At 41.7% G+C, this 27,743-nt stretch overlaps 1 protein-coding gene and 1 long non-coding RNA gene across 3 annotated transcripts in view; one reads left to right on the plus strand and one right to left on the minus strand.

The window, feature by feature from the left end:
* Positions 1–27,743, plus strand: part of LOC140914709 (uncharacterized) — a 149,622-nt gene that overhangs the window by 121,244 nt on the left and 635 nt on the right. The window lies entirely within an intron of this gene.
* The window catches only part of ZCCHC24 (zinc finger CCHC-type containing 24), a 154,716-nt gene that overhangs the window by 112,115 nt on the left and 14,858 nt on the right, over positions 1–27,743 (minus strand). For both annotated transcript variants that reach the window (XM_073353236.2, XM_073353237.2), the window contains exon 2: positions 17,557–17,757. In XM_073353236.2, coding sequence (XP_073209337.1) covers positions 17,557–17,757 — 201 coding nt within the window. The remainder of the gene's footprint in view (positions 1–17,556; positions 17,758–27,743) is intronic.

Consider the following 27,743-nt stretch of genomic DNA (forward strand, 5'->3'; position numbering starts at 1 on the left):
CTGTGTAGGGCAGGGGAATGAATGTTACACACAGACCTGTCTGCATCTTCTGGCTTCAGGCACACACAGAATTAACACTAGTGCTGAGCCATTGGTCAGCAGCAGCTTTCTCTCAGCATCTCTGTCTCCCCTCATTCCTCACACTTCTCTCACTCTTATCTCCACCAGCTTCTGATCTTGAACCTACACAACAACCAAACGTATACGGGGTGTACATGGGAGGAGGTTTGGGAGCAGAGGGAGAAGACACCCACGAAGTGCTTGTGAGAGAGATACTCATGAGATACTGCTGTTCCTCCTGAGAGAGGTGGCAGTGTTCCAAGGGAATGTACTAAAATGGTCCGCGTCATACACCCAACAAGTAATGACAGGACATCACGCCTCCACCGCTAGCCCCATCACTCGCAGAGTCCCTAAAGGATTTGACATTGGCATGAAACCACTAGACAAACCGGTCAGACAACATGGACCCAAGTGCCACCAATATGCAGATGAGACCCAAATCTACCTCTTCTTCACCATAAACTACCAGCTCAGATGAAGAACGGCTGATTGAAGCTAAACCCAAGCAAGTCAGAGATGATGCTGGTGGGCAGAGAAAGGCTCTTTGAAGAGACTGCAGCCCCAGTGCAGTCTCCTTTGATTGAAGGTACACCCCCCACCATTGGTCAATTCAAGTCCATAGTTTTAAAAGTGCTCCTGGATTTCTCCCCAACCCTAAGCTCTCATCTGGCAGCATTCACAAGTAACACTTTCTACCACCTCTAATGGGGTAAGATACTCTGTTCCATCCCTGCAGTCAGTGACCTGGCCTTATACACTGTTATGTTCTCTCTGAACTGCAGCAATGTAATATACCTGGGCAGGAAGCCATCAGCCCTCAGAAACTCCAGCTCCTACAGAATGCTGCAGTGCATCTCCTCAGCAACATGGTCTACCATGAACACATCAGACCTGGCCTCTGATCTTTACACTGGCTTCCCACAGTCAAGTTCAAAGTCTTGGTCCTTAGCTTCAAGGCCCTGGGCCTAACATAGCTAAAGGGGAGCGCACAGTGGTCAACAACTCTGCTCCTCAGGCACAATGGAACTTCCTACCAGCAGGGTAAAGCTCATTGGTATAGGAGACTAAGTTTAGCTGGGGGCTGGTCAAGACTGGGGAATGAACTGTGGACTGTCATGAACATCAACATCTTCCACGCCATGTGCAAAGGGCATTTCTTTGACCCGCCTTTTCTCACACTAAAAAAATAAACCCCACAAAAAAATACAGCGCTATACATACAATTCTCCTCCTGAAGCAAAGGCACCATAAGGCTGGCTTACCCGGCTTTCTGGGAAATATCCTTGTAGAGGAGGATTCTCCAGCCAGGAAAGACCTGGAATAACAACTCTGCCAACCTCTCTACCAATCTCACCCAGTAAGAGGCCATCGGGTTGGTCAGAGCTCTGCTGCACTCTGGCTATTCTCAGCTATCAGAATGGTGGCTTTCGGAAGCCAGGATGAAGTCTAAGCAGCCCTGAGACATCTTTCAATTGCATCAGGATATGAATCAGCCTCTCACTAGCTCCAGAGTACAGAGACTCTAAAGGCAGCATAAAGTAACTTTTGGCATATTTCTGCAGCGAGTAGAGCTCCACTGAAATAAAGAATCAGGCCCCATGTGCCGGAGGTATACCTATGAAGATCTGTATCTTGAAGTTCTGTTGGAGCCTGTTTGGAAACCCATCCCAAAGTCAGCACAAAGTCAAAAGCAAAGCTTTCCATTTTAATTACCCACCTACTGTCTGTGTGAAGCTGCTGCCCCTTCCTAAAAGGTGTCTTCTCCCACTTCCTTTGTGTTAAGTGGTGGCTTCACACCAAACTAAAGTAAAATGTATTTTTCTTCATTCTTCCCCTCCCTCCCCAAAATGGAAGAAAATTCCCCCATTCTTCCCCCTCACTTCATTACCAAAGTTTTGGTACAACATTTTCTGGACTTTTCTCACAGCTGTGCTTAAGATGTGACAGTTTCAAACATTCCAGGAATGAAATATAGTAGAGTATAAAGCATGTTTGTGCATCCAGGCCCACATCCAGCAAAATGAAGGAAGAAAAGAGCCATGCTGCCAGTTTTATAGTTGGACTAGTTTACTTCATGTTGCGCCTTTATTTCTGACTCAAAATTGCCATCTGTGATGCTCACTATAATTTTCCAGGACTCTGGCAACTAACACGCTACAACACTTCCAAACTTCCCTTTCCCAAGAGAAACTAAGTAACAAAAAGGAGTGGGCACTGTGTGCCTATTAGGGTTCATAACATGAACTAAGGACCATCCTCCTTCTGTTTCCTGTCCCCCTGCCTTGTGGGGAAATCTTGATTTGCTGTCAGCCTACCTCCGCCCCCTCCCCCAGCTGCTCCTTCTCCTTGAAAACTATTTGAATACTGGAATCTAAAGTTTCAGCTGTTCTAGGAATCTCTCCTGATTCTCTTCCCCCCCCCCCCCCCCGCCACCCCGCCTCAATCTCCAAGAAACCTGAGCCACCAGATGGGTGGGAGAGCTTATTGGGTTTTTTGTCTGACATCTGGATTTCATTAGCAGTCTCATGCGTGCTGAATCAGGAATGGGAGCTCAGACCAGAGCAGATGAGAATTAAGTCTTTTAGCACTGAAGAAACTGGCTTATCCCCTCCCTACCCCCACCCAGTCAGCAAACACAGCCATAAAAGTATGGGCCAAATTCAGCCCAGCCATAAAGTGATGCAGGTCCTGCTAATCGTCCTCATAGCTGCTCCCATTTATGCCCGTTTTGGATACAGTCCCCCAGATTGCTCCAAAGCAGATTACATTATTTATTTATTATCGTCACTGTTAAAAAGCCTTTGCCACAGTTTCACATTAATAGCAGCACCTTTCAAGTCTGAAGCTACAAACTCCCGTCTCCTACAGAAATGGATTCAATACAGTATGAAAGGAACTAATCCGCCAAACTAGGGCTATAGCTTGCTGCCTCCGAGTTGGATGGTAATGATACCAATGAGTATCATAAATAGGGTGGATTTGTGCAATTAAAAGTGTCATGGGCAGCAGCATGAGTGGCTGTTTTAGTCACAGTATTGCTAATCACCGTAACCTTTTAGTTACTGAATAACAGAAATGTCAATATAAACAGGGGCTTTGTGTCAGGCCTATATGTGATGCTATGCAAACATTCCCTCTGTGCAATCCTTCTCGTCTTTTGTTATATCTTATCTTTTGTTAATTAGTCAACCACTTTGATGCTTGCAGATATACAACATTCATCTGTCCCTCCCCCCCAAACAAACACATCACCTTTGACTATGCCATTTATCAAGAGAGATCCATTTTCTAAAGACACGCGTCAGCCTGTGGGGGGAGATTTGGGTGTGCTTCTGACTGAGCCACAAGCTGAAGCACACTGAGAAAGAGGAAAGAACAAAAACTTCACTCTAGATTTAAAAGGTGAAACAGGTCTAGAATAAGGAACCAAAACCCCAAACCAAAAAGCCCCACCGAAGAAACCAGGTCAAATGATAGATATTGGAGAAAAGCTCAGTGTGGGGTTCAGGCCTAACAACTCTTTACACTATGCATTTCAGAAGGAAGCATTTCCCAAAGATCTGCACCTCAGCATAGTGTGCATGCATCCATGGCAGTTATACCGATGGGAGCAGAGGAAACCACTACAGTCCATCGTATCAAGGCCAGGCATATCAATAATAATGCTAACAAAAAATAGACAGAACCTTTCAATCACAGATTCCAAAAAGCCAATTTTTAAAAACTCATGACATGCTATTTTACATACATGCACACAGAGAACACTTCACTCGTCACATCCATGCGACCACCTCTGCGCTGAAATGAAGCAGCTATTACACAGCAATGCTATGTAACATGTAGTAAGACAAAGTGAAAAATACCGGGCCTGATTCTCCATTGTCATGTGCCTTGTGTAGTCATTTGCAACAGTGCAAAGTGAGAGTAAAATGCTACCGAATCAAAATGGTTGCATTTTTACGTCCACTTTGCATCGATGTATGTGATTACCAAGAATCAGCCTGACTGTTTCACCAATCTTCCCAACCCATGTAGTGATTGCATGGGACAGGAATATGTATATGACTTTTATATGACCATTTCAACTGTCACCTACCCATGCAAAGCAGACTGAGCAGATCACAGAATCATAGAAATGTAGGGCTGGAAAGGACCTTGAGGTTGTGTAGTCCATCTCCCTGTGCTGTGGCAGGATTAGAAACCCATGCTACAAATATTTGTGAGGGTGAAAGACTGAATCGCGGCTTGAGTTTGGGCCTCTTACTTTGCTGCCTGACATTGCACCATTTGAACTGTTGCATAAGTGGGTAGATACACATGCTAAAGTGGCAATATTGACTGGCTGGGCCATTGCTGAGTTTCATTGATTTCTTTGTAGGGACACCTGCAACATGGGTTAAAATTAACAGTGAGCTTCAAACTGATGCTTTGCATCTGAAGCCCCTGAACCTGGGGAAAATTCTGATTCTGCTCTGAACCCAGCTGAGATCCAAAAGTCCAAGTCTAGTTAAAATATGGCTATTCCTTATAACTTGTAATGTGTTTTTTAAAAAAGTCTATCGTCTACTGAATTCTGTTTAATGGAAATGAAGATCTCAGCAGAATTTTCCAAACTCTTATTCAGATTTTGCTAGTCAGAAAGTGAGTAGAAACAAAAGGTGCATAACAGTTTAATAGAAAATCAAGAACCATAGCTTAAGAATTGATTCATAAATCAAGAATGAATTACCCCCAGAATGTTCAATAATGATGGTAAAACTCCCTAACATTTTAATCAGTAGTCCATCCCAAGTTTCTGGTGTGTTAGCTATTAAACTGGCATTGATTAGTGTCTAGTATAAAATTCTTTCCCTTCTTTTCTTTAATTACCAAAAGAACACTGTAGCTTCTCTCTTCTGGAAGGGCGGGGGAGAAGTACAGAGGGAAATACTAGATCTGGGAAGAAAAGGTAGGCCCAGTTTTGGACCTATGAACCTTGGTAATAGCTTTTTAAACTACAATATTTCATTAACAATACATCAGTTTTGATTCCAGTACCTAGTATTAAAGGCTAATGAAAAGATTATATAACTTCTCAGTATGATTATAATTTAAGCTTGATTAGTAGCTTTGCTTAGTGTATTTTTGCTACTAGGGATCCAGGAAAGGATGTTTATGAGAATATTAAGCATTGCTTTCTGGAATTTGAAGATACAGACAGACCTGTTGCCAAAGTTTCATTCACTAAATATGCAAACAGGAAACATAGTCCAGTAGTTAAAGCACAGGACTGGAATCAGTATTCTATTCCAAGCACTTTCATTTGGTGAGTAGACAAATCACTAAACTGTTCTGTGCCTCTGTTACCTATCTGTAAAATAAGGATAACCATACATCTCTCGTCCATAGGAGTGCTGTGAAGTTACATTAATTAATTAATTCTTGTGAGATCCTTGGATGGAAGACAGATCATTAATTAGCTCAAACCAATTAACAGAGTGGTCAATTTGCACAGAATTCATTCTGTACTCAAAGTGTAAGTGCTGTAAGGTTGGGGAAGATGCATTGTATTTTTCATACAAAACAAAGCGGATGAATCCCTGTGTTATATACAAAATAGAACTCCGTCTTCTCTATGCACAATGACCTTCCATAATATAAGCAAAAATATGGCACAAGTGACTCTTTTAATACTATTAAGAGGGTGTCAAATATTTTAGAAGGAAAGATCAGAGCACTAAGAATGGCCTCTGTTGAAAATCAGTCAGAGCAAGCAAAGGAGTTGCTCTCATGAGATTATTGCCCTTGGATTTACAAGAAGATTAGCATGGCTGGGCTGACAGGTCTTCAAGGATGTATTTCAGCAAGTGTACAGAGGCACTGTCCTTTTCAAAGGTATACACTGAGTGGTGCTGCTGCACCAAGAACCTTCAATCAGTTCTTTGCTCTGGAACACTATTAATTTAAAGTTATAAAGTGTGACTTTCACAGTGCAAGAAGCAAACTGCAGCCAAATCAAACTTGTTCCAAGGACTAATGACCAGGTTTTTTTTTTTTTTGTATGTACAGTGACTTTTTAAGATGATAAACTATGAACATTAAACAAGCCCTTGAAGTGCCACAGCCAAGAGCCAACACTTTATTTTCTAATATGCACAATGATCTCTCAAACAAAAACTGTTCATCCCTGAGTCTCCCCCTGTAACTACAAGAAGGCTGACTGGCATGTGAGCAAACACGCACTGCACTGGTAATACCTCTACTCCAGACAGCATCACCTGGAATACTTCATTGATGGCGTGTAGTACGTGATGCAGCTCATACTTAATGTACTAGTGCTTGATGTCCATCGTTAACAGGGATTTTACAGCTACAGCTAAAGTGGTGGTTATCCAAATATATGTGGCTCCTTTTACCTCTAATGGCATAATCCAGACAGGGTGGTGCAGCTTCAGACAAACAAGACGGGAATGATTGTGCGTGGCTCTCAATGGCACAATTCAGGTAGAGTGGCAGAACGTCAGGAGAGTGGTGGATGAGTGTCTGTCTACCTCTGATTTCAAAATCTAGTTGAATAGATTGGACATCAGGAGGGAGGTAAATGGTTGATTGAATTACCTTTAAAGTCTGAATTGCTTAGGGAGGATAGGGCAACAGGAGGGAGGGGTACGATTGACTCATTTATTTTGCTGTCTACTCCCACTGGGATGGGATGATAACTGGAAAGAGAGGAATGTTTGGGTTTTGTCTCTCTCCCCAGAATCTCCCAGACTGTCCTGGGCAAATCAGAAAGGAAGCAAAAGGTTTGAGCAATAGCTGTCAGCTCTAGCCACTAGAAGCTGCTGGTTCCACGGCTGACAAGTAGAGGGGTGTTGCCTCCTCTGCTGCTTCCTTGTTGTTCTCTCCCTACCCGTTTCCCAGCTCCCTGCTCTATGCATTAGGAGGAGGGAAGGAGAGAAGGCGCCAGTCCATTCCGCCCCCATCCCCTCAGCTTTGGCAGCAGCTCCAGCCTGCAGGGGAAGAGATAAGGAGGCACGGAGAGGTGGGGGGTTGAAATCCTGGTGATGTCACTCAATAGGGAAAGAAGGACCATGCAGATGGGAGATACTCGGGTAGAGGGAAGAAAGGGGAGAGACACTACAGCTGGTGAAGTGAGGAAACAGGGGGCACAGTACAGGGAGTGACTACGGAAGAGGAAGAGAGAAGGAAGATGCTGGGAAGGGTGGTGAGTCTGAAAAGGGGGGAGAGAACAAACCTGGCACCCCTAAAAAGGCAACCCTGCCTTTTAAACAGCCAGGCTGTAGGACACTAATCTGAACCAAGCCCAAGCCTCATTGGGGTTCTTTATTTGTGGGCAGAACTGGAATTTTCATCCAATAAGAAATGCTGAAATTAGAATCAGAAGAGTGTCAAAATACTGATAAATTTCATGGAACGAAAAATTCCAGAAAGTTTCTAATCTGAACCACCAAAACAAAAATGTTGCCATTTTCGATTGAAACAAAACAATTTGTCATGTCAAAACGATACTTTGTTTTCAAATGAAAAGTGTTATTCCTCCCCCTCCCCAAAAAACGTCAATTTAAAACAAAAACTTTTCATTTTGCTATCCCAATTGGAAAATTGAAAAATGTTGCTGAAGTCATCATTTTCCCATGGAAAATTCCTGTTGGAAAATTTCATTGACATTTAAAATGTTGATGTCAATGAAACTACATTTTCCAATGGAAAAATATTTTGTCTCAAAAATTTCAACCCACTTTTTTGCAGGTTTTACTGTATATGCATTTTTGCTATAATGCATATGGGGTTTTGCTGCTCTTTTATGTTTTTGCAATATTGCACTGTAATTAATCATTATATATAAAGGCACGGTCATGGTGTAATCCGGCTCTGGTGGCAGTTTGATCTGATAGAGGAGGAGATCTTGAAAAAGAGTCAATACAATATCAGTATGGAGGTATGAAAATGTAGTTATTTAAATATTAAAGTAACCCAAAATACATCACACTGTCTATACAAATACATAGAAAGCCTCTGCTTATTTGGTGAAAAGCCCATGGAATTTTTTTCCTCTGGTGCTGGCAGCTAGTTGTGTTATGTTTTATCCTGCCCGTGTTGCATAGAAGGTGCTTGTTTTATGTTGCTGTGATTAATTTGAAACAGATTAGTTCATACTGATAATGAATTCAATACCCCCCAATCCTTCTCCCCATCATGAAACAACAGTCTGCTTGGAGGAGTTGCTTTTCTTTCCAGCCCCATCCCACAGGCTTTTCAGTGGGGGATCTATTCCACCTTGCTCATATTGACCTCTCTCTTATTAACATTAATAAGGAAGTTATAAAAGCTATAGTTTTGCCCTAATATTCCTCCTGCTTTGTCTATAGGTCACCTTATGGGAGAGTGAGAAAACAGATACTTCTCAGTTCTACCAAATAAAACCTTGTGCCTTTCAGAGGGAATGCTTACATTTAAGTTCCCAGCTGGATATTTAATTCAGGTTTATTAAGACATTTATTGCACACTGAGCAAATATCATTTTGTTAGTAAACAGTGTTAGGAATTGTGCAATGGATATGCACCTGTGGCTTGCTCCATAGCTCACTGAGGTCAGTGGCAATCCTCCCATTGACTTCAATGGGATTTGGATCAGGCCTGTGGTATATGATTTTTTTAAATCTAATTTGGCATGTTTATAGTAACCAAGTATTTTATTAACATATGCTGACATTCTTAATCAATTGAAGTATGATGCATATATTAGGGCCTATGTTTAACACTGTCCTTTTCTCTCCATCTAGGGTTACCAGAAAGCAACTGTGAAAAAACGGGACAGGGGTGGGAAGTAACAGGCGCCTATATAAGAAAAAAACCCAAAAAACGGGAGTGTCCCTTTAAAAAAGGGACGGATGGTCACCCTATCTCCATCCCACTTGATCTCAGTCAATGGGCAATAGGCTTTGAAATGAAATTGTGATTACAGAACTCACTATTCCACTGACATGAATGGGAGTTCCATGAAGGGTGATGCCACAGTACCAACCCCAAGGAAATCCTGGGGTTGACAATGGGCCTGTGACAGTGACAATGGGCCTGTGAAGTAGCCTCTTGCTCTAATCTAGTATGGTATAATAAAAATAGACTAACATGTAAGGCTAAAGCTCCAGTCAAAAGGCACCATAACCAACAATGGAAGATCTAGAACGACCTGTCGTCGAATTCTAAAATAGAATTCTAAAATAGCGGCGTATGTTATTTTTAGACCATTTCCCTTTCTAATATCTGTTTACATTCCATTTCCCCAAACTAAGAACGTTCATAGCACTAGCAGAGCGAAAGTAAGGTGGCTGTCTGAGAGACAGCACATCAGGAAATGTTTGTTTTCGGCTGGTTTGGTGCACTTTTTGGAACCCATACGCAGAATCCAAACGTATGTTACACAGGAAAGTGGCATAATAAAAATCAAAGGGGTCGATTGGAGATTTCTTTATTTTCTCTCTCTTTGTGTAGTCACTCTCATGTGCTTGGATTAGGATCCATTATCCTTTCTCAAAACAATATCAAACTTAATCCAAATTTCAAGGACCCTGCTACAGACAGAATTTTCAAACTGGAACTCCGTGAGCTTACTATGAAAGCACAGACTGTTTGGACTAATGTGCTATCACATGTGGCCACAATAGGCCCTTCTTTGCTTGCATACAGAAGTCTGAGTTACGTGCTGCGCTGCTAAATGATTTGAAGGCACAACACACACAGGTTATTCAGAATTTCAAAATGCAGACACCAGTGAGTGTTCTTCGATATCTCAGACCCTCAACCAGCTTAAGTTTCCAGTGTTGAAAGGGATGTTACAAAATCACAGACCACTGCACTGAGTTATTGTACACAAGACATCTGCACGTTTTCATAACAAAACTTGTAACAATCTGAAAACAGTTCTAAAACCCATAGTGCAAAGTTAAACAGCCCATGAGAAAAAACAAATCAACTAAGATTTGCTTTTTTCAAGCAGAGAATTTAAACAAATACATGTGAAAAAACCTGAACCAATTTCAAATCACATAAAACAAAAACAGTATGATTGAGATAGAAAGGGGAACAGAGTTAATATGCAATAATGAAATTTAAGGTTGAAAACTGCATATTGTTTCAGTGCATTAAAATGTGCAAACTTAGGACAGGATATTGTAAACACAGTATTTAGTTAAACATGTGCATAAGCGTTTTCAAGATCACAAACTGAGAATTAATCTCTGTTTCCAGAGATGTACGTATGTGGGAAAAAATGTCTTACGTAAATGGTTGCTTACAGTATATTTTAAAGATATAAGGCCAGATCCTCAGCGGATGTGAATTGGCTTCGTTATGTTTAACTCAGTGAAGCTACACTGATTTATACAAGCTGGGAATCTGGTCCATAACATATACAACTAAAACAAATTAATTCACTTTATTAAAAGTGTATGTTATTTTTTCTTACCATATATGTTGTTTGCAGTGTTGTTGTAGCCATGTTGGTCCCTGGATATGAAAGGTGGGTGAGGTAATATCTTTTATTGGACCAATGGCTGTTCGTTGAAGAGACAAGCTTTTGAGCTTCACAGAGCTCTTTTTTACCTTTTCCAGATCTGAAGAAGTGCTCTGTGAAGCTCAAAAATTTGTTTCTATCACTAAATTGGTCCAATAAAATATATTACCTCATCCACCTGGCCTCTCTCAGATGTTATATGATGTAAAAGGGGGCTAATTTCTTTATGTTACAAACCAGATATTTGTTTCACATTATATACAAACACATGTATGACATTTAAATATCCCAACTTTCCATATGTAAGACTCAGAAAGATAGAGGTTTGATAGCAGAGACTTGTGTGGAGGAGAGAACCAGATCTGGAGAATCCTTTTTAATTTCTGCCAGAATGCTAATATACTCCCATACAGTACAGGTGAAGAGTGCTCTCATTTCTGGATAGAGATGCACTGGATCAGAATCATCCTTGATCTTAAAGAAGTCAATGGTGTTACAGCAAGGTTGAATTTGGTCTGTTGTCTTCCTGTAGAATGTATATCACAGAATGTCCACTTACCCAGTGTAAGTAAAATACTACGTGGGCTGGTGGTTCAAATGCCATTTGTTTCTAACTAGAACTTGCATGATCCAGATCCTAAGTGATTCACAAATTCTGGGGACTGCAGCTTGTGAAATCCAGTCATATGTAACAACAAATGCCCATACTTATGGTCTCCAACCCAAGAAGATGGGGGAGTTATGCCAGCTAGCTTTGAAAGCCCTTGCTCTGCATTTGAGGGTTTGCAGAATCATGGGGATAATGTATCTGATCCCCAAATCCCCTGACTGAATAACAGTCCCAGGGCTGCAATCCCTGATTTGCCAGAAAGAATGTGTGCATTTGTTTGTAAGCCACACATATATTCACCAAGTCAAAAGGAGATCCTTCTGTGATCATCCCTAAAAATACCCCAATGCATTGTCAACATGTACTTCAGTAACTTGGCCAGAGGTTAGGGGTCTATTACTGGAGTGGGTGGGTGAGGTTCTGTGGCCTGCCATGTGCAGAAGGCCAAACTAGGTGATCATGATGATCCCCTCTGGCCTTAAAAAATTTGCGATTCTTTGAGTCTATGTAATTGTTTAGGATTTCTTCAGGATATGTGTGGATGATTGTAGCCTTAAATTAGCTGATGTTTCCATGACCTAGAGCTGGTTTTAAGGTCTCACAGTCTCTGACTTCCTGACCTGATTCTGGGGAACCATAAAGGTAAAGGAGGATCTCATCTTTCGCTTAAAAACAAAAGTAAATTTCTCTTCTTTTTATGAAGAGCCTTGACACACACCAACCACTTGGGTTGACAGCTTGTCACTTTTTTGTAAAGATTAGATTCTTCACCATCCCTATCACAGCTACCCAGAGCTGCCCTTTGGTGTCTGTTAAAAAACAAAAGCCACACATCCTTTGAATCTTGGGCACGCTCCAGATCAGTTGACCGTTGTAGGGAGCAGTACCGCTCAGGTTACCACTTACGGTCCGAGGGTCACTACAAGCTCCCAACCAGAGGGCTGCCTCCTGACCCAACTCTGCTGCAGAGCAGCCAGCTTGATCTCTGATCACAAGGAGAGACAGCTCAATAGCATGAGGCAGCATGGTCTTGTGGACTAAGTAATGGACAGAGTGTGGGATTAAGCTCAGTTTATAACTGATGTGGGTCAGTCCATATGGAAAAAATGTCTAAACTTGAGTGCCTGAAATTAGGCATCTCAATCCAGATATGCTGAGTGTCACTCTCATTGACCTGAATATGTATATAGCTTTTATAGAGTCTGATTCAAAGCCCATGGAAATACTCCTCTTATTAGTTGCAATGACTTTGAATCATGCCGATATAGTGATTTTCATCCCTAGATCCCAAAATGCTTTGCAAGTGTCATTATTCACTATGCCTGTGTCTATACTGGTACATATATATTTATGTAAATATATATATACACCTCTGTATGTATATAGCTATCATCTACATATACGTACATATATATTCACAGAATATAAACAAGGTGGTGGAAGATATTCAAACACAAGTTTATGTACCTTTCAACTCTCCTTGGGTGGGATTAATGATTCAGTGTTTACAGTACCTGAGCGCGGAATTAAGACCACCACCTATATTTTCCAGGGCGTCTTACATACTGTCTCCATGATGAGAGTTCCTTTCCAATGTAGTGAGTTCAAATGGTTCCCTCTTTGTTGACAAGACCGTTCTAGACAGCTTGGCAACGACTAAGGGGTCAGAAGAATTCTTTGGCCAGCATTCAGAACCACATGGCTGAAGCCATAAACGTGGGATGATGTTTACCTGACAGGCCATGCATGTAGTCTTACAACAGGTCTTGCAGGCATTTGGGTAGTGATGGGACACAGAGACCGAGCAGCTGGAATCAGTGCTTGGCAGAAGCAGCAGACAGAGAAGGGGTTTGGCTGGAAGTTTTGAACACAGACCTGTTTTGCTGGAGCCCTGAGATTGAACTATATTTCTGTTAGCTTTGTTACTGCCTTTGCTGTTAATCCACCCTTGCTCAAAGCAATAAAGGGAACTATCAAATTATAAATATAGCCTAGGAAAGACTATCCTGAATCTGCGTCCACTCATTCCTCTCCCAACAAGGAATTAAAACAGTCCAGAAGCCCAAGCATTTTGTGAGTTCCCGGAAGTTGGGGGGTAGGTGGGGGGGGAGGGAAGGGCATGGAGGGATGGAGGGAGGGAGAGAGAGTGTGTGTTTAAAAGTACACATAAAACTAGTACAGTTAATACATGATAGTGTGATGTGGTAAAGAGATTTTATTGTTTCATTGGCTTGAGTTTGGGATAGCTGTATAAATCAAGAGTGGTGAAGCAGTGAGTGAGTTACCCAGATTATCCCAAATGGATGCCAATAAGATATTTATATCACAACGTGCCATCATGTATTGGGTATATGCCACCTATATCTCTGGGGAGGAATACCATTTTACAAATATTGTAGATTTTTCAAAAAAAATTGAGACTCCAACTATAACACCTGGGAAGCAATAAAACCTTCTAAAAATGACCTAAAATAGATTTTCTACACATCCCCATCCCCCCAGACTGATATTCAGCTTCAATATTTCTGGATCTTTCCTGTTGGAAAGTGAGTATTGTCTCCAACTTCTAGCCTTGCAGGGCTGAGAGATATCTGACTAGAAAATCATGACATTTTGTCTATATGATAGCTGTTACTGGCCCAAGACTGAATATTACCTGTCTTGGGGAAGATGTAGAGGGTGAGGTCAGAGGCAAGATCTGAGATTTAGGTTAGGGTGGAATTGTGTAGGACCTTGATAACAAGGACAAGAAGCTTCTACACAAATTAATGTGTGTGCGCATATGCCCATCTGTGAACAAAGAAAAAAGTTCTCACATTACCTATCATTTTAAATTAATTATGTTGAATGTTTGCCATTGTTAGATATAATTACAGAGATCCAAATTAAATTGAGGTGTGATGCTTTTGGCCTCAATCCTGTAGTCATTCTATGATTGAAAGTCCTGTTGAAATCAGTGAGAATTTTGCATTTGAAAGAATAGTAGATGCCTGACTGGAGTGGAAGTTTAGCTGTTTTGGCTACTTGGATTCAAAAAATTAGTTCAGAGCAAGTCTAGGAACAGATGGAAAAAAGTGATTAGTTGAAAGTGTTGTCCTCTTGGCACAATGACAATGTGACGAAACCACACGGAAACAGCTGGGTCCCAAATAATTGGGTTTACTAAATATACACAAACCTACAGTGTCTAGCTGCATACATACTACTGCTCTTACTGGTTTCAGGGAGCTTCTAAAAACATAGAATACATTGAGCGCCACTAGATGGCTCACAACTATTTAAAGGTATATTACCCTATTTCTACATGCTCCAAAAAAGCGACAGTAACCATGATCTTACAACAGTCTTTAGGGATCCCAAAAACCTTTGTAAAATCAGAGCTTTATAAAATCATATTTCAGGTTTGATACAAATGCATTGAGATGGAACTTCAAATGAAAAGAAGCTTTGGATATCTGAGGTGCTAGAAAATCAGATTCTACCTGTTGTGATTTATGCTTCTGGACTGGGTCATCTCTCAAGGTGTAATCTGAAATAAGTGCTTATATTTCTGTCAGAATGGTATAACGTCAACTCATATGGCAGTAGGAAAAGCAAACAGTATGTTGTTATGTTTGCAACAAGGAGAATAAGGGAGGATTAAAAAGTCCTGAAGTTAGGTAATTTTTTTATTATGTAGAAGAAACTCCATAACAAAATCTGTTTCTTATTAGGCAATTATATAAAAAAGAAAGAACAAGAATATAAATACCATGTGATTTACTGGTTTGCATATTGTCCAAGTCTGATTATTTTATCTTTCCCCCTGTCCGAATTAAAACATATTTTAAAATACGGAGTAATATTTTTAACCATTGTACCATATTCAAAATAGCTTTTGTTTTCGCTGACACTGGGAGGAATTAACCACCAAACCCTACAGCTATTACACAGTATATTAATCATTTTAAAAACCAAAATCAATTGCAGTTAGAGGGATTGGTAAAATGAAGGGGTTTTATAACATGTACCCCGATCCTGCAACTGGATCCATGCTGTTGGACCCGTAAGTTTGCACTGAGTTCCCACTGAAGTCAGTGGGGTGCCATATGTGGATCTGATTCCAGATTCAAGGCATTTGAAAATAAGACCCTGATTCTACAAAGCACTTAAGTACATGCTTAACTTTAAGCACGGGTTTAAGTACATCACTATTCAACAAAGCACTCAACTGCAGGCTTGAGTCCCAGTAAAGTGCTTGTGTTTAAGTGCTTTCCTGAATCAGGGTTTATTTTTGATATTACACACAATACTGACCTAATTTCATACCACCTCCCCTAAATATGGTCTGAAAGTATACACTGATATACAAACACACAGGCACATAGATATATTTGTTTATATAATATTACAACTCAGCCACAGAGCACATATTGTAGGTAGTATTCTCCATTCCTGTTTTGGTTCAACGGATAGCTTAATATATTATTGCTTAAATCATAATAACTCAGATCCTCAATAGTATTTCAATGGGAGTTAGATGCCTAAATACCTTTGAGGATCTGGGCCAACATGCATACAAAAATTGGATAGAGTGTACAACACAGTCAAGTTAACCTTGCTGTAGGAACCTTAACTTTTGCATGTGCTGTGCTTTAATTGGCATTAACCGATTTTCTTTTTTTTTAAGTTATTTTCCTTAACTAACCCTGAATCTCCATTCAAGATATTGCTGATCATTCTCTGGGGACAATCTACACAAGCCACTGCCCGAAATGTACTGATTGTTAGGGAACCTGTTGCATTTCTCTCATACATACACAGAACTGCACTGTTATCTCACACAATATTGCATTGGAGTCCACTGCTGGGTATATTCAGTACAGTTACAGTTAGTATATTTCTATCCTAGTATTGAACAATGTATGTTATCACACGATCATTTCTGTGTATTTTGCAAGTACATGCTAAATGGAGTCAATTAAAAATTAAAACACATTTCTAAATAATTTTTGACTCATTCCTGAACAAAATGCTCCATTCAGTGTATTCTGAAACAATACAATGTACAATATTTTGAAGTGCGTTTGCCAAGCTGCATGGGGCATTTTTGTCCCACAACTTCCCTTAAAATCAGAAGGAGATATGCAGCTAAAACTTCATGGAGATAACCCCCTCTTTGGTTCACACCTCTGTGACCAACTGCAACAGGAACATACTCAGTTAAAGCTCATCTGACTTTAGACTCAATTTCATGCAGACCTTGCTTAGCAGGCAAACATTCCTTCTGCCTGCAATTCTGGCTTTTATATGTCTGACACCCCTAGCTGCCATGGACTGCAGTCAATTTTACTGAGAGAACAAAGCTTACATGTTAAGAAGCGGAGTTGAAACTGATCTAGAGGATGCCACTAAACGTGCACTTCTGTATTTTTGGAATGCCATCAGCATTTTTTTTGCCTCCGGACTCTAAGTACATTGCTTGTTGGAGCTGTGAAAGTTTGAACCGTCTCTACTTCTGTGGGAACCAGAGCACCTCAGCAATGCCAAGCTGAAACCTGAGAAGATGGGAAAACCTGGCACGCTGGGTTTTGGCTCTTCAGAGAAGAAATGCAAATTAGTATATGGTTTTAGTGCACATTACTGTACCCCACATCTTGAAGGAAATAATGTTACCCGTTTTGCTATTGCAAAGGCAATCTACTAAGCCAAGAACTATCAAGAACTCTAGTCAAGTAGCATAAACCTCTTATATATCAGGCAAGGAACATTTTGCACTAGCTATACCTGGAGCTTGGGTTCCTGCAACAGTGTCTTAAGTTTTTCATCTGATATAGCATTTTCTCTTTCCTTACAGTGTTTAGTGCTGGGTACTTCCATTACTTGCTATATTTTTTATTAAATGTTATATCCAAAATAACTAAGAAACGTGCAGCTTTAAAATGAATTTAGCATAATCTTCAAAATGGAAAATTACACAGTAACAACCTTTACCATTGCCAAAATCTACCCACTCACTTGCCTAGAGTGAGGTGTTTTTTGGGGGAGGGAGGCACATTTGTGTAGGTGCAGGGGTGCTGAAAGTCATTGAATCAAACTGCAAACCCAGTATATAATGGAAACCACTTTGAGCCAGGGGGTGAGACGACATCCCCCACACCCCTAGTTCCAGCACCTATGGGTAGGTGGGGCCGACACACAAGTAAAATGTCACGGTAACAGGCCCCATGATAACAGGTGGATGAAAAGAACCTTGGTCTGGCCTGGTAAAACTGTCAAGACATTTCTGCAAAGCTGCTCTGAAAAAAAAAAAGTGAGTCAAGTTCAGGAAATTGTCTCATTAGATGAGTGGTGAGGTGAAGACTCTTACAGACCATCACACATCACTTACCTGTGGACAGTCTTTGATGTAGTGTCCCTTGTTAAAACAGAGGTGACATAGGTAGTTAGGAGGTGGCCTCTTGCTGGGTTTTCTGGCTTCCGAGGAGAGGGATAGGTCAGAGAAATGCTCAGTGAGTGAGCTTAACCCATCCACTATGTTGTTAAGAGAGCCATAGGGAGAAGCACTCTTATACAGACTGCTACTCAGCGCCTGCAAAAAAAGAAAGAAAGATAGTATTGTACTAAAGGTTCTTCTAAGAGTGAGCTGAACAGCAGCAGGCTAAAAATAGCAGCAGGAACTTGGAGAGAGTCTTTTCATTAAGAACAGGGCTGCATACTTTGTGAAAGCAATATATGGGCCATTAATATAGAGGCCTCTTGGTTGTAAGCCTAAAGATAGCACGATGGATCAGGTTATCCCATTGGTGGAGAAAGTACTGAGCTCACCACAAAAAGAAAAGGAGTACTTGTGGCACCTTAGAGACGAACCAATTTATTTGAGCATAAGCTTTCGTGAGCTACAGATGCATCCGATGAAGTGAGCTGTAGCTCACGAAAGCTCATGCTCAAATAAATTGGTTCGTCTCTAAAGTGCCACAAGTCCTCCTTTTCTTTTTGCGAATACAGACTAACACGGCTGCTACTCTGAAACCTGAGCTCACCACAGTTCACTCATCCCAGCCTGGCCACGAAACGATGATTGCTTTCTGATGTGATACCCTACCACAGTCATGGAGTGGTTAGAGCTTCCAAGCAAAGTGCTGAAGAGTGACCCACAAAAAGGAACATTTTTGGTGTCCACAACTATTTGAAGGGATAATATTGAAACCAGAGAAATGAAAAGAACACCAATAAAAATGTAAATGTTAATTTGCAGGCTGCTTGATGAGACAATAAACACAGTGTCCTGAGTTTTAAAGTCAAACAATAAGAAGTGCTCAGATCCGGGGGAAACTGCTGTGATTTAACTATTTCCTCATAAATAGCAAATACTCAGTTTTATCTTTCATCTGCAAGGTATCTCCACTTTCTTCAACCAGCAAATCAAAACTAAAGGAAGCCCAATTTGCCATTCTGAAGCTTCAAAACAGCAGGAAACTCATAATCGCCTACATAGGAATTAAGTGACAACAAAAAGAAAAGGAGGACTTGTGGCACCTTAGAGACTAACCAATTTATTTGAGCATAAGCTTTCATGAGCTACAGCTCACTTCATCGGATGCATGCAGTGGAAGAGCTACAGCTCACTTCATCGGATGCATGCAGTGGAAGAGATTTTCCACGGCATGCATCCGATGAAGTGAGCTGTAGCTCATGAAAGCTTATGCTCAAATAAATTGGTTAGTCTCTAAGGTGCCACAAGTCCTCCTTTTCTTTTTACGGACAGAGACTAACATGGCTGCTACTCTGAAAAGTGATAACAAGTATTCATTCTCTTTAATGCCCTGGGGCACAACAGAATAGTAACTGGCTGATAGGAGCTTTAAAACATAAAGAATAGCTTTTTCTCTGGGTTTTGCAACATGGCAGTTGTGCAGACAGGACCACAGCATGGACAGTTGTTCCCACCCAATGTTTGGGGAGGACACATTTGCCAGGGTAATGTAAGAAATTTGCACTTGTACTTATTAGGCCTGGTTCTCCTCTCACACTATTGTAACCTCACTGATTCAGTGCAGTTACTCCTAATTTACACTGATGTGCAACTAGAATCAGACCTGTTCTGTGACCATATTTTTTTCAGTGCTGTCAATCAGAAACTTTTAATGAGGGCCAAAAAATGAATTAAAAATCCTTTATATAAATAAATGCTAGAAGCTGAGATTTAGTGAGTTTGTGAAATTAATTCACTAATCTTTGAAAACCTCAGATATTCATGATTTCTGTCCATCTGATGTGATGCTCAAATAATAAAGGAGTCACATAGGGATAGCTGAATAAGACTCAAACATGGATCTCTGCATAATTTGAAGGTATCGCTACATCCTAGGACAGTGGCTTTGGATATGCAAGTGAAAATTAGGTGCAAGCTACACTTTGCAATCTCATTTAGCCACACCAGAGGCAAAAGTGACCAGTTACACAACTGATGAAGGGTCTAGTAGATAGGGCACTGGATTGGGAGTCAGGAGACTTGCATTCTGTTCCTGACTTTACCAGTGACTTGCTCTGCGACCCTGGGAAAGTCATTGCAACACTCTCTGCCTCAGTTTCCCTCTTATCCTTTGTCTTGTCCAATTGCATTGGAAGCTTTTTGGGGTGGCACAGTCTGTACTGTGTGTTTGTACAGGGCACTGTGCAAAGAGTCCTAATCTCCGTTGGGGGTCGCTATCTGTACTTACCTGGTGGACCTGATTCTCCCCTCATTTTACACCAGTGTAACCCAGGAGGAGCTACATTAGTATAGTAGCACATGGCATAAATTTGGTGAGCGAAGAATTGGGACCTCTGTCTTCGGGGTTGATTCTGTACATTTTGAAAATGAAAATTATCCCAGCAAGTGACTGAAAAGTTCTAACTGCTTCAGTTGTCAAGTGACTAAAGATGCTACAATAGTCATCAGCACTTATTTTCTAGGATTATGGAATTCCGTAGGAATGAAAAAATCTTGGCAACAAATTGGTAAGAGGAAGGAGAAGTGCCATGGAACCCAGATTGTTGTTAATTAAGAGACTTCAAGAAGTTCTTCTCTCCCAAGTAGCCACTTTCACTTACACACACTTGGAATAATATGAAATGTTTTTAATAGCACATTTTGACTGAAGACTCTCCAAGTGTTTCATGTGCATTAAATAATTATGCTCCTCAGCTGCCCTGTGAAATAGCTATATTATCCCCATTTTACAGATCAGTGACTTTACATACAGCGAGTGAGAAATTCCACTCCCTCCACCCCCAGCAGAAATCCACAGATCTTCCTTGGGTTGGGACACATGCAAGTCCTCTGCAACTCATGGGGAGGACACGAAGCTACAGTACAATCCGCACATGGGTGCTTTTTCTTCTCATAGGACCCAATCCAATGCCCATTCTTGACAAGAGGAGTCCTTCATTTGACTCCCATGGGCACTGGATTGGGCCTGTAGATTCCAAAGGTGGCCACTTTCCATTCCCCATCCATGAGCTACTGAAGCCTCATGGCTGTGTTTTATGTTGGTGTATGCAGGTGCTACCCTAGGGCTTGCAGAGGGAGCCTACTTGGCCATTCCACTAGCACCACATTGTACCCTCTCCTACAGCAGTGAATATCACTGAGAGAGCACACAATTTGTCCCACAGTGAGTCAGTGGTCTAATACTGACCACCATACTTTGTAATCACCAAACACTATCACTGGAAAATTCCCTTTGAGCTGTGCCGAGATTTATAGAATCCATCAGATGTTGGCAGTGAGAGGGTTAACTCTCACTCCCCAAGCAGAGGAAAGACCACAGCCACATGTCCTAATTACAAGGATTGTGAGGGTAGGAGGGCTGGGCCAGCTGTGGTGAATTAAGGAGTTCCCTATTAGGCTGTATCAGGGATGTGGGTTAACTGGTGTTAGGAATTAGTGTCTTCTGGTTGGGAGAGGATGAAAATGCTAGTTGGCAAAGCCTGTCTGTCTCTTTCCCCCAATGACTGTGCAAAGCTTTGATTTGCTTTAGTTGAATCATGGGGATCTAAGCTGAAGGAAGCATTTGGAAATCTCAGTTTAAGTCCCCTATTGTAGAAAAGTTTGTCTGTGTTCAGAGTGTGGATGCACCATCCAATCAGATTTCAAGTCCCTTGTGTCCTGGTTCTGTCTGGGTATGCGGCTTTTTCACTGGTCAGAGAACTCACACACATTTATTTTGTAAAGTGCTCGTTAACTGAGTACATTAGCTCAGCTGTAAGAAGCAGGGTTAACTCTGTATATTTGGTGACCCCATGTGTGAGAAGGATGGCTGTAGTCCTATCCAGCCTCCTTATTCAAGCCTACATAGGCATGTTGGGTAACATTTTCAAGGATGCTTAAGTGATTTAGGTGTTAAGAGCCAAAGTCTCTTTTGAAAATGAGGTTTGGGCTACTAAGTCACTTGGACACCCTTGAAAATCTTATCTGGGTTGCTCCTTCCTTGGCAGAGACCACCTCCTATGCTCTTTTCAGGACTCCCATGCCAAAAGGAAGACTAGAGAACCATGAAATCTGAGTTTGCTTCTCCAGTTACTTAAAAATGGAGACCAGGGCAGCAATAAGAACAAGATGACACAACACCACAATTTAATTTATGTTTATATATAATAAAAATAAAATAGGCCCTTAGCTCGGAGTGGCTATGCTGCACTTTTGCTCTAAAACTTCCTTTTGGTGAGAGCACCAGCTCAGATCTAAAGGCAGTGAGCAAAGATGGGAATGCTAGCATAGACAAGGCTCTGGTGTTTGTACCATGATGAGTCCTGCTCAGAACAGACCTGAGAACACATTTGCTAAAGTGCTGGTAGTGCCCTGTCATCTGTTCGTGGAGTTGAACCAGTTCTAGTAACAATGGGAGATGCCATGGGAGAAGAACCTACTGTTGTCAAGGCCTCCCAGGGTTGGGGACCAAAACAGCCAGGCAGATGAAACAACAGGAGTCAGAGTTCCCCTGAGCAGCTCCCTGTTGAACTTTAAAAAGCCAGCTCCTATACGACCAGAGGAGTTAGTGAACAAGAGGGGCAAGCCGGGGAGTTTTGCGAGAGAGTTTTCCAGGTGAAGGAGGAATGACTACGTGATCTTTGAGGTGAGTTTGTTTGTTTGTTGTGTGCTCGCTGTTTGATTTTAGCATGTAGTGTGGCCTGTTTGGGGGGAAGTGCCTGCACCTAGCAGCCCGCTAGGCAAGGCTGACGGCTTCTTGATGAAGCTTTGATCCCTCATCCTTTAGGATCCATTAACTAGGGGCAGGGCTACTCAGGGAGAACCGGGGTTTAAAAAGCCAGCTTCTAAGTGACCAGAGGAGCTACCAAACGGGGGAGTTTTTTGTGAGGGGGTTTAGAGCGGGAGCATGGGAATCAGATACACCTAACATTCAGACAATAAACAACTTCCACACCACCCCCTGCCAAAAAAAACAACACCTCCCCACAAAAAAGCTGAAGGAGTAAAAATAATATAGGCAGAAGTCCAGCAGCAGAGATGGGAGAGAGAGCCTAACCCTAATCATGTATGATTACTTGCCTGGTGGCCAGGTGGCGTATGTGTGCATTCAGTGCAAGGAGCTCCTGGCCCTCAGAGACCAAGTATGGGCTCTTAAGACCAGAGTAGATGAACTGGAGGAGCTAAGGGAGACAGAGAGGTACAAGGTGAGACTTTCTGGGACACAGTGCGGTCCCACCCGTAGTCTGACTGCTTTTGTGCTGCTGAAGAGGATTAAAGTCTTGGGGAAGGACATCATCAAACTGGAATGAAGGGAAACGATCCTATAGTTGGGACCCTCCTTCCAGATGATGCTGTGGTATCCTCTTGCAATGAGGATACCTGTCTGGGGGAGGGAATCCCAGTTATTAGGAAGAAACAGGTAACAGTAATGGGGGATTCGATCATTAGAAATATGGATAGCTGGGTTTGTGATGACCGGGACAATCACACAGTCAATTGCTGGCTGGGTGCAAAGATTGCAGATTTCTCGAGACTTGTAGTCAGACTTATCTGCAGTGCTGGGGAGGAGCCAGTGGTTGTGGTAGGAGAGAGGTTCTCGAGGCCAAATTTAGGCTGCTAGGCAAGACATTAAAGTCCAAGACCTCCATGGTAGCATTCTTCGAAATGCTTCCAGTTCCACACTCAAGACCAGTTAGATTGGCAGAACTGCAGGATCTCAATGTGTGGATGAGATGATGGTGTAGGGAGGAGGGATTTAGGTTTATTAGGAACTGGGAAACTTTTTGGAGAAGGGGGAGCCTACAGAGGAAGGATGGGCTCCACCTCAACCACACTAGAACCAGATTGCTGGCATGTAAAATTAAAGAAGTCATAGAGGAGTTTTTACAATAAAGGGCTGGGGGAACAGGTGCAGAGGAACACATGGTTCAGACACAGCCATCTGTTTGGGGAGGATCTATTAACAGGGATTCTCTATATGCTAGTAAAGAGCAGAGAACAGAAGTTGAGAAAAGTACAGGTAGGAACTGAAGAGAAAGTTAACCGAAAAAGAGTTCCATTCAATTACATAACATGAAGGCAGACAACTAAAAAGTGACAAAAGTGCTTATACAAATGCTAGAAGCCTAAATACTACGAGTGAACCTGAGTGCCTCGTATTAAATGAGGATATTGATATAACAGGCATCACAGAAACATGGTGGAATGAGGACAATCAAGGAGACATGGTAATACCAGGGTACAAAACACAGGAATGGCAGAATAGGTGGAGCTGATGGGGGAGATGCACGAAATATGAAAGAAAGCATAGAATAAAAAAGTAAAAAACTTCAGTAAAAACAAAGTAAAAAACTTCAGCCCTATAATAAGGGTGAAGTGTTGGTGAAGTTGCTGAGGCCACAGGAAAGTAGCCCAGGGAATCATAGCAGCATTTTGAGCAGTTGAAAGCTACGCAGTGGCCCATTGCTGCTATTCATAGGATCCCTGGGTCAGGACCCAGAGTAGTGAGTGGGCCCGGATCCCCTCACCAGCCACAGGTGAAATAAATTACTCCCTGAGGAGAGCTTTGAACCTAACCCCAGAAAGAGGAATGAAGACCCTGAAAAGGGTCAGCAATTTACTGAATATGGAACTGTGATACAACCCAGGAAGGGGACCTAACCTATTTAGTGTCTCAACTGGAGAGCTGGGGCCAGAAAGGGCAATTGCCTCCAGAGAGCAAGCCTGGGGGGTACGGCTCGATACCAGCACCAGGACTGTTTAAAGACTGTGGACCGAGACTTTACTGTTTATCCTGGAAGAGGTTTTGTTTTGTTGAAAGCCCTCAAACTGTGTGTGTGACTTGGCTAGAGGGCTGAGTCACCGAAACTGCCTGAGAAACCACCAATACTAGTTCTTGAAATAGAACTGTGGATGTTGTGAAAAGTTTAAATCTAGACATCTTAACCATATCAACTAAACAGAAGACTTGTCTACTACTACTGTGTTTCCCTCAAGTACTGATAAGTTTGAAGAGCCGCAAATAGATCTAAGGCTAGTGAAGGTATTCTCTCTAATCAATGACCCATTGCCAGGGTGTCTCTCTCTCTCTCTCTCTCTTTGGTATAGTATTTATTTTTCTTAAATGAAATCTTCTAACAATAGTATCATATTTTGTAGCTGTTGAGAGTGCTTCTGGATTCATGGCTCCACAGATAGGGAAAGTACTTTTCCTGCCGAACAGGTTCAGCACAGGCAGGTGGTCATGCAAACATCCCCTCCCCTTCTCCATGAATATCTCTTAAATCGGACCTAGAGAGAGATTTCCAGGAACAAGATGGCAGTTCAGTCTCCATGTACATTCAATCATCTTCCGAGACTGCAAGCAAGGGTCCAATTAGGGCCAGTTGGGATGGTGGCTTTTGTGCTGTGAACTACTGTCCATGAAGAACTGCACTTAGATGACCAAATAACTTTGCCTACAATTCCATTTATGTTGTTAGGTCACTGAGCATGAGAAAACTCCCTTTGGAACTGGCACTGCTGCCAGATCATCGGAGCTGCTGTCTTATAGCCAAGGTAGCAGAGAGGGTCTGAGAGCAGGATCTTTCAGTGAAAATGAGACAGTGCTGAGGAAAAGGGGACTCTTGGCAAGGTATAGTGCAACACTGTGAGAATACAGTTTCCACAGGGCAATGATCTGATGATACAGAAAGAGACAGAAGTGAAACTGGACACTGCACTGTGGAAGCGCTGCTTCAAGGTTAAAAGCTCTGTCCCCAGGCTTTACCATTACCTTTATTGAAAACCGCTACTGCTGATTCCTCAGCTGACATTGGAGAGAAGCACAAACATCTTCTCAGTAGCATGGAGAGAGGCAGTTCCCTCATGCTTGGGTGGCTTCCTCAAAATAAAAAAAAAAAAAACACTCGGGAAGATAGGATTTTCCCTATTCCATTGGGCTAGTGACCCATCAGGTCAGCATCCTGCCTCCAGCAGTGGGACAAACCTTGTGTCAGAGAATCCCGTGATCCCCCTCATCCATCAGAGTACACTAAGATATATGTGCCTTGCTGTAAATAGATGGGGGTAGAGTGAAATACCTCTTGACTCCTGCATTGCTCACCTTATGCCCTGAAGGATGGGATTATAGTACCCATATCTTGGTATATTTGACTACAAATGCACTGGGCCAGTTTGAAATCTTAGGGGTGAAAATTAAAAACCATTGATTTATGCTGTGCAGGCTGACAAGGAACTACAGTAGCACCTAACTAAACGACCCATTTTAAAACCTATACTGGCAATCTCTTTGCAGTCTTGACTTAATTGCCGTAGTGAGGTATCATGACTAACTTTCCTACAAAATATAGTCCAACATGCCACCTATAACAAAAATAAACTATAATTGAAAAGCAATCAGCAAAGAACACTTGTCTGATGTTATCCTTGTCCTGATTCAGCAAGATACTAAACCACATGCTTAATTTCAAGCAGCAAGTCGTCCCAATGACTTTAAATCATTTGGATTATTTGATGCTTGTGGTTGGCTGAATAAAGAGCTTTAAGGTTCTCCCTGTCACTTGTCCTCTTCTTATACACTGGAAATGATAAATACCACAAACTGACAAATAACATGTCACAGAAGTTAGAATGATTATACTAACGGGTCTTGCAATGAAATGCCAAAAGATGCTCAAGTCATAATAAATTGGCTTGAATTTTCTTGTTGATGGGAAGGATTGTGCGTGCAAGTGGCCTCTTGGGAATGAACTAACTCACCAGTTATAACTGTCCTCACCTTCACCTAAAAACACCTGCTCACAACAAGGACTAACAGCCAAAAGAACTTGTTTTTAACAACAATAAAAGAGCTATTTTGGAAATACTGGTATGTGGGGAACAGCACCTCAAACCTGTGACTTTGTGCTCCTGCTATTTCTAAAGAGCTGAGATGATTCCATTTTCCTATGCCAATTTTCAGCGGAGAGTAAATTTTTATAGCTGAGTAATAAACCCCTGAACATAGGGGTTTTAATGGAAATTGTGACATCACTTTAACTACAGCAGTTCAAACAGGCTCGAATAATAAAACAGGATATGTTAGCTATCAAGGCCAAGAAAGTGTCAGGATAGAGCTTTTTTTAGAAGATCTCTAATTCAGAAGTAGCAATAAACATTTGGAAATACGTGAGCTGAAAGCACTTAGTTTGGTTTAGCCAGATTCTGCCCCCAGATAAGCGTACACAACTCCCATTGACTTCAGGAGGAATGTTTGCACCTGAATGAAGATTCAGGCCTCCATCATGCGATGAGCACTGTGTGGCCTGATTTATTGCATGATCTGGCTCTCCAGTATGGGCTTCAAGACAGCAGCCTTTCTAATTACTCACCGAATGTTACTCCATTACTTGGTAAAAACACAGAACACTATACATATTAACAAAGCGGGCAGATGGACACAGTGAATAGGCTTCAAGTGAGTGACCAGATTCGTGAAGAATTACACCTAAATCACTGGGCCACTCCTGGAAGATTTCAAGATGTGATTGAGGTAATTCACTAATACTGATCCATAAAAATATCCATCTCTTATGTGGCTCTTCACCTGTAGGTCTCAAATCCCTTTACAAAGAAAAGAAGGTAAATATCATTAGCTCCTTTTACACATGGGAGCAATTGAGAGAGGTAAAGTGACTTGTCTGTGGTCACAAAGCCAGACAATGGCAGGGACAGAATCCAGCTCTCATAAATCCTAGTCTGATACCCTATCTGCTAGATTTTATACTCTCATTTTAGATTAACTGACCTTTAAGGCTTTGATCCAGAAGAAATTCACCTCTATGGCTAATGCCATATAGAATTTACCCAGGTACCCTGGGCTGTATAGCCAAAGAAACTACTCTTTATGCTGTGGAAGGAGAGCTGCTTACTACCCCATACCTACTTACTAATAGCTGAGTAATGACATATTAAGAGGCTGTCCAATCCGATGGTACTGGGAGAGTGGTGAGAAGAGAGCCGGGGAGACATTTTAAAGGAGTTGCACCGTTTCTCTTTGGCTGCTGGCTCTGGCTATATCAATCCCTCAAGTATATTTTTCTGTGGCTGTAATTTAATGAACA

The sequence above is a fragment of the Lepidochelys kempii genome, chromosome 7 (genome assembly GCF_965140285.1).
Source record: "Lepidochelys kempii isolate rLepKem1 chromosome 7, rLepKem1.hap1, whole genome shotgun sequence".
Lineage (NCBI taxonomy): Eukaryota > Metazoa > Chordata > Testudines > Cheloniidae > Lepidochelys > Lepidochelys kempii.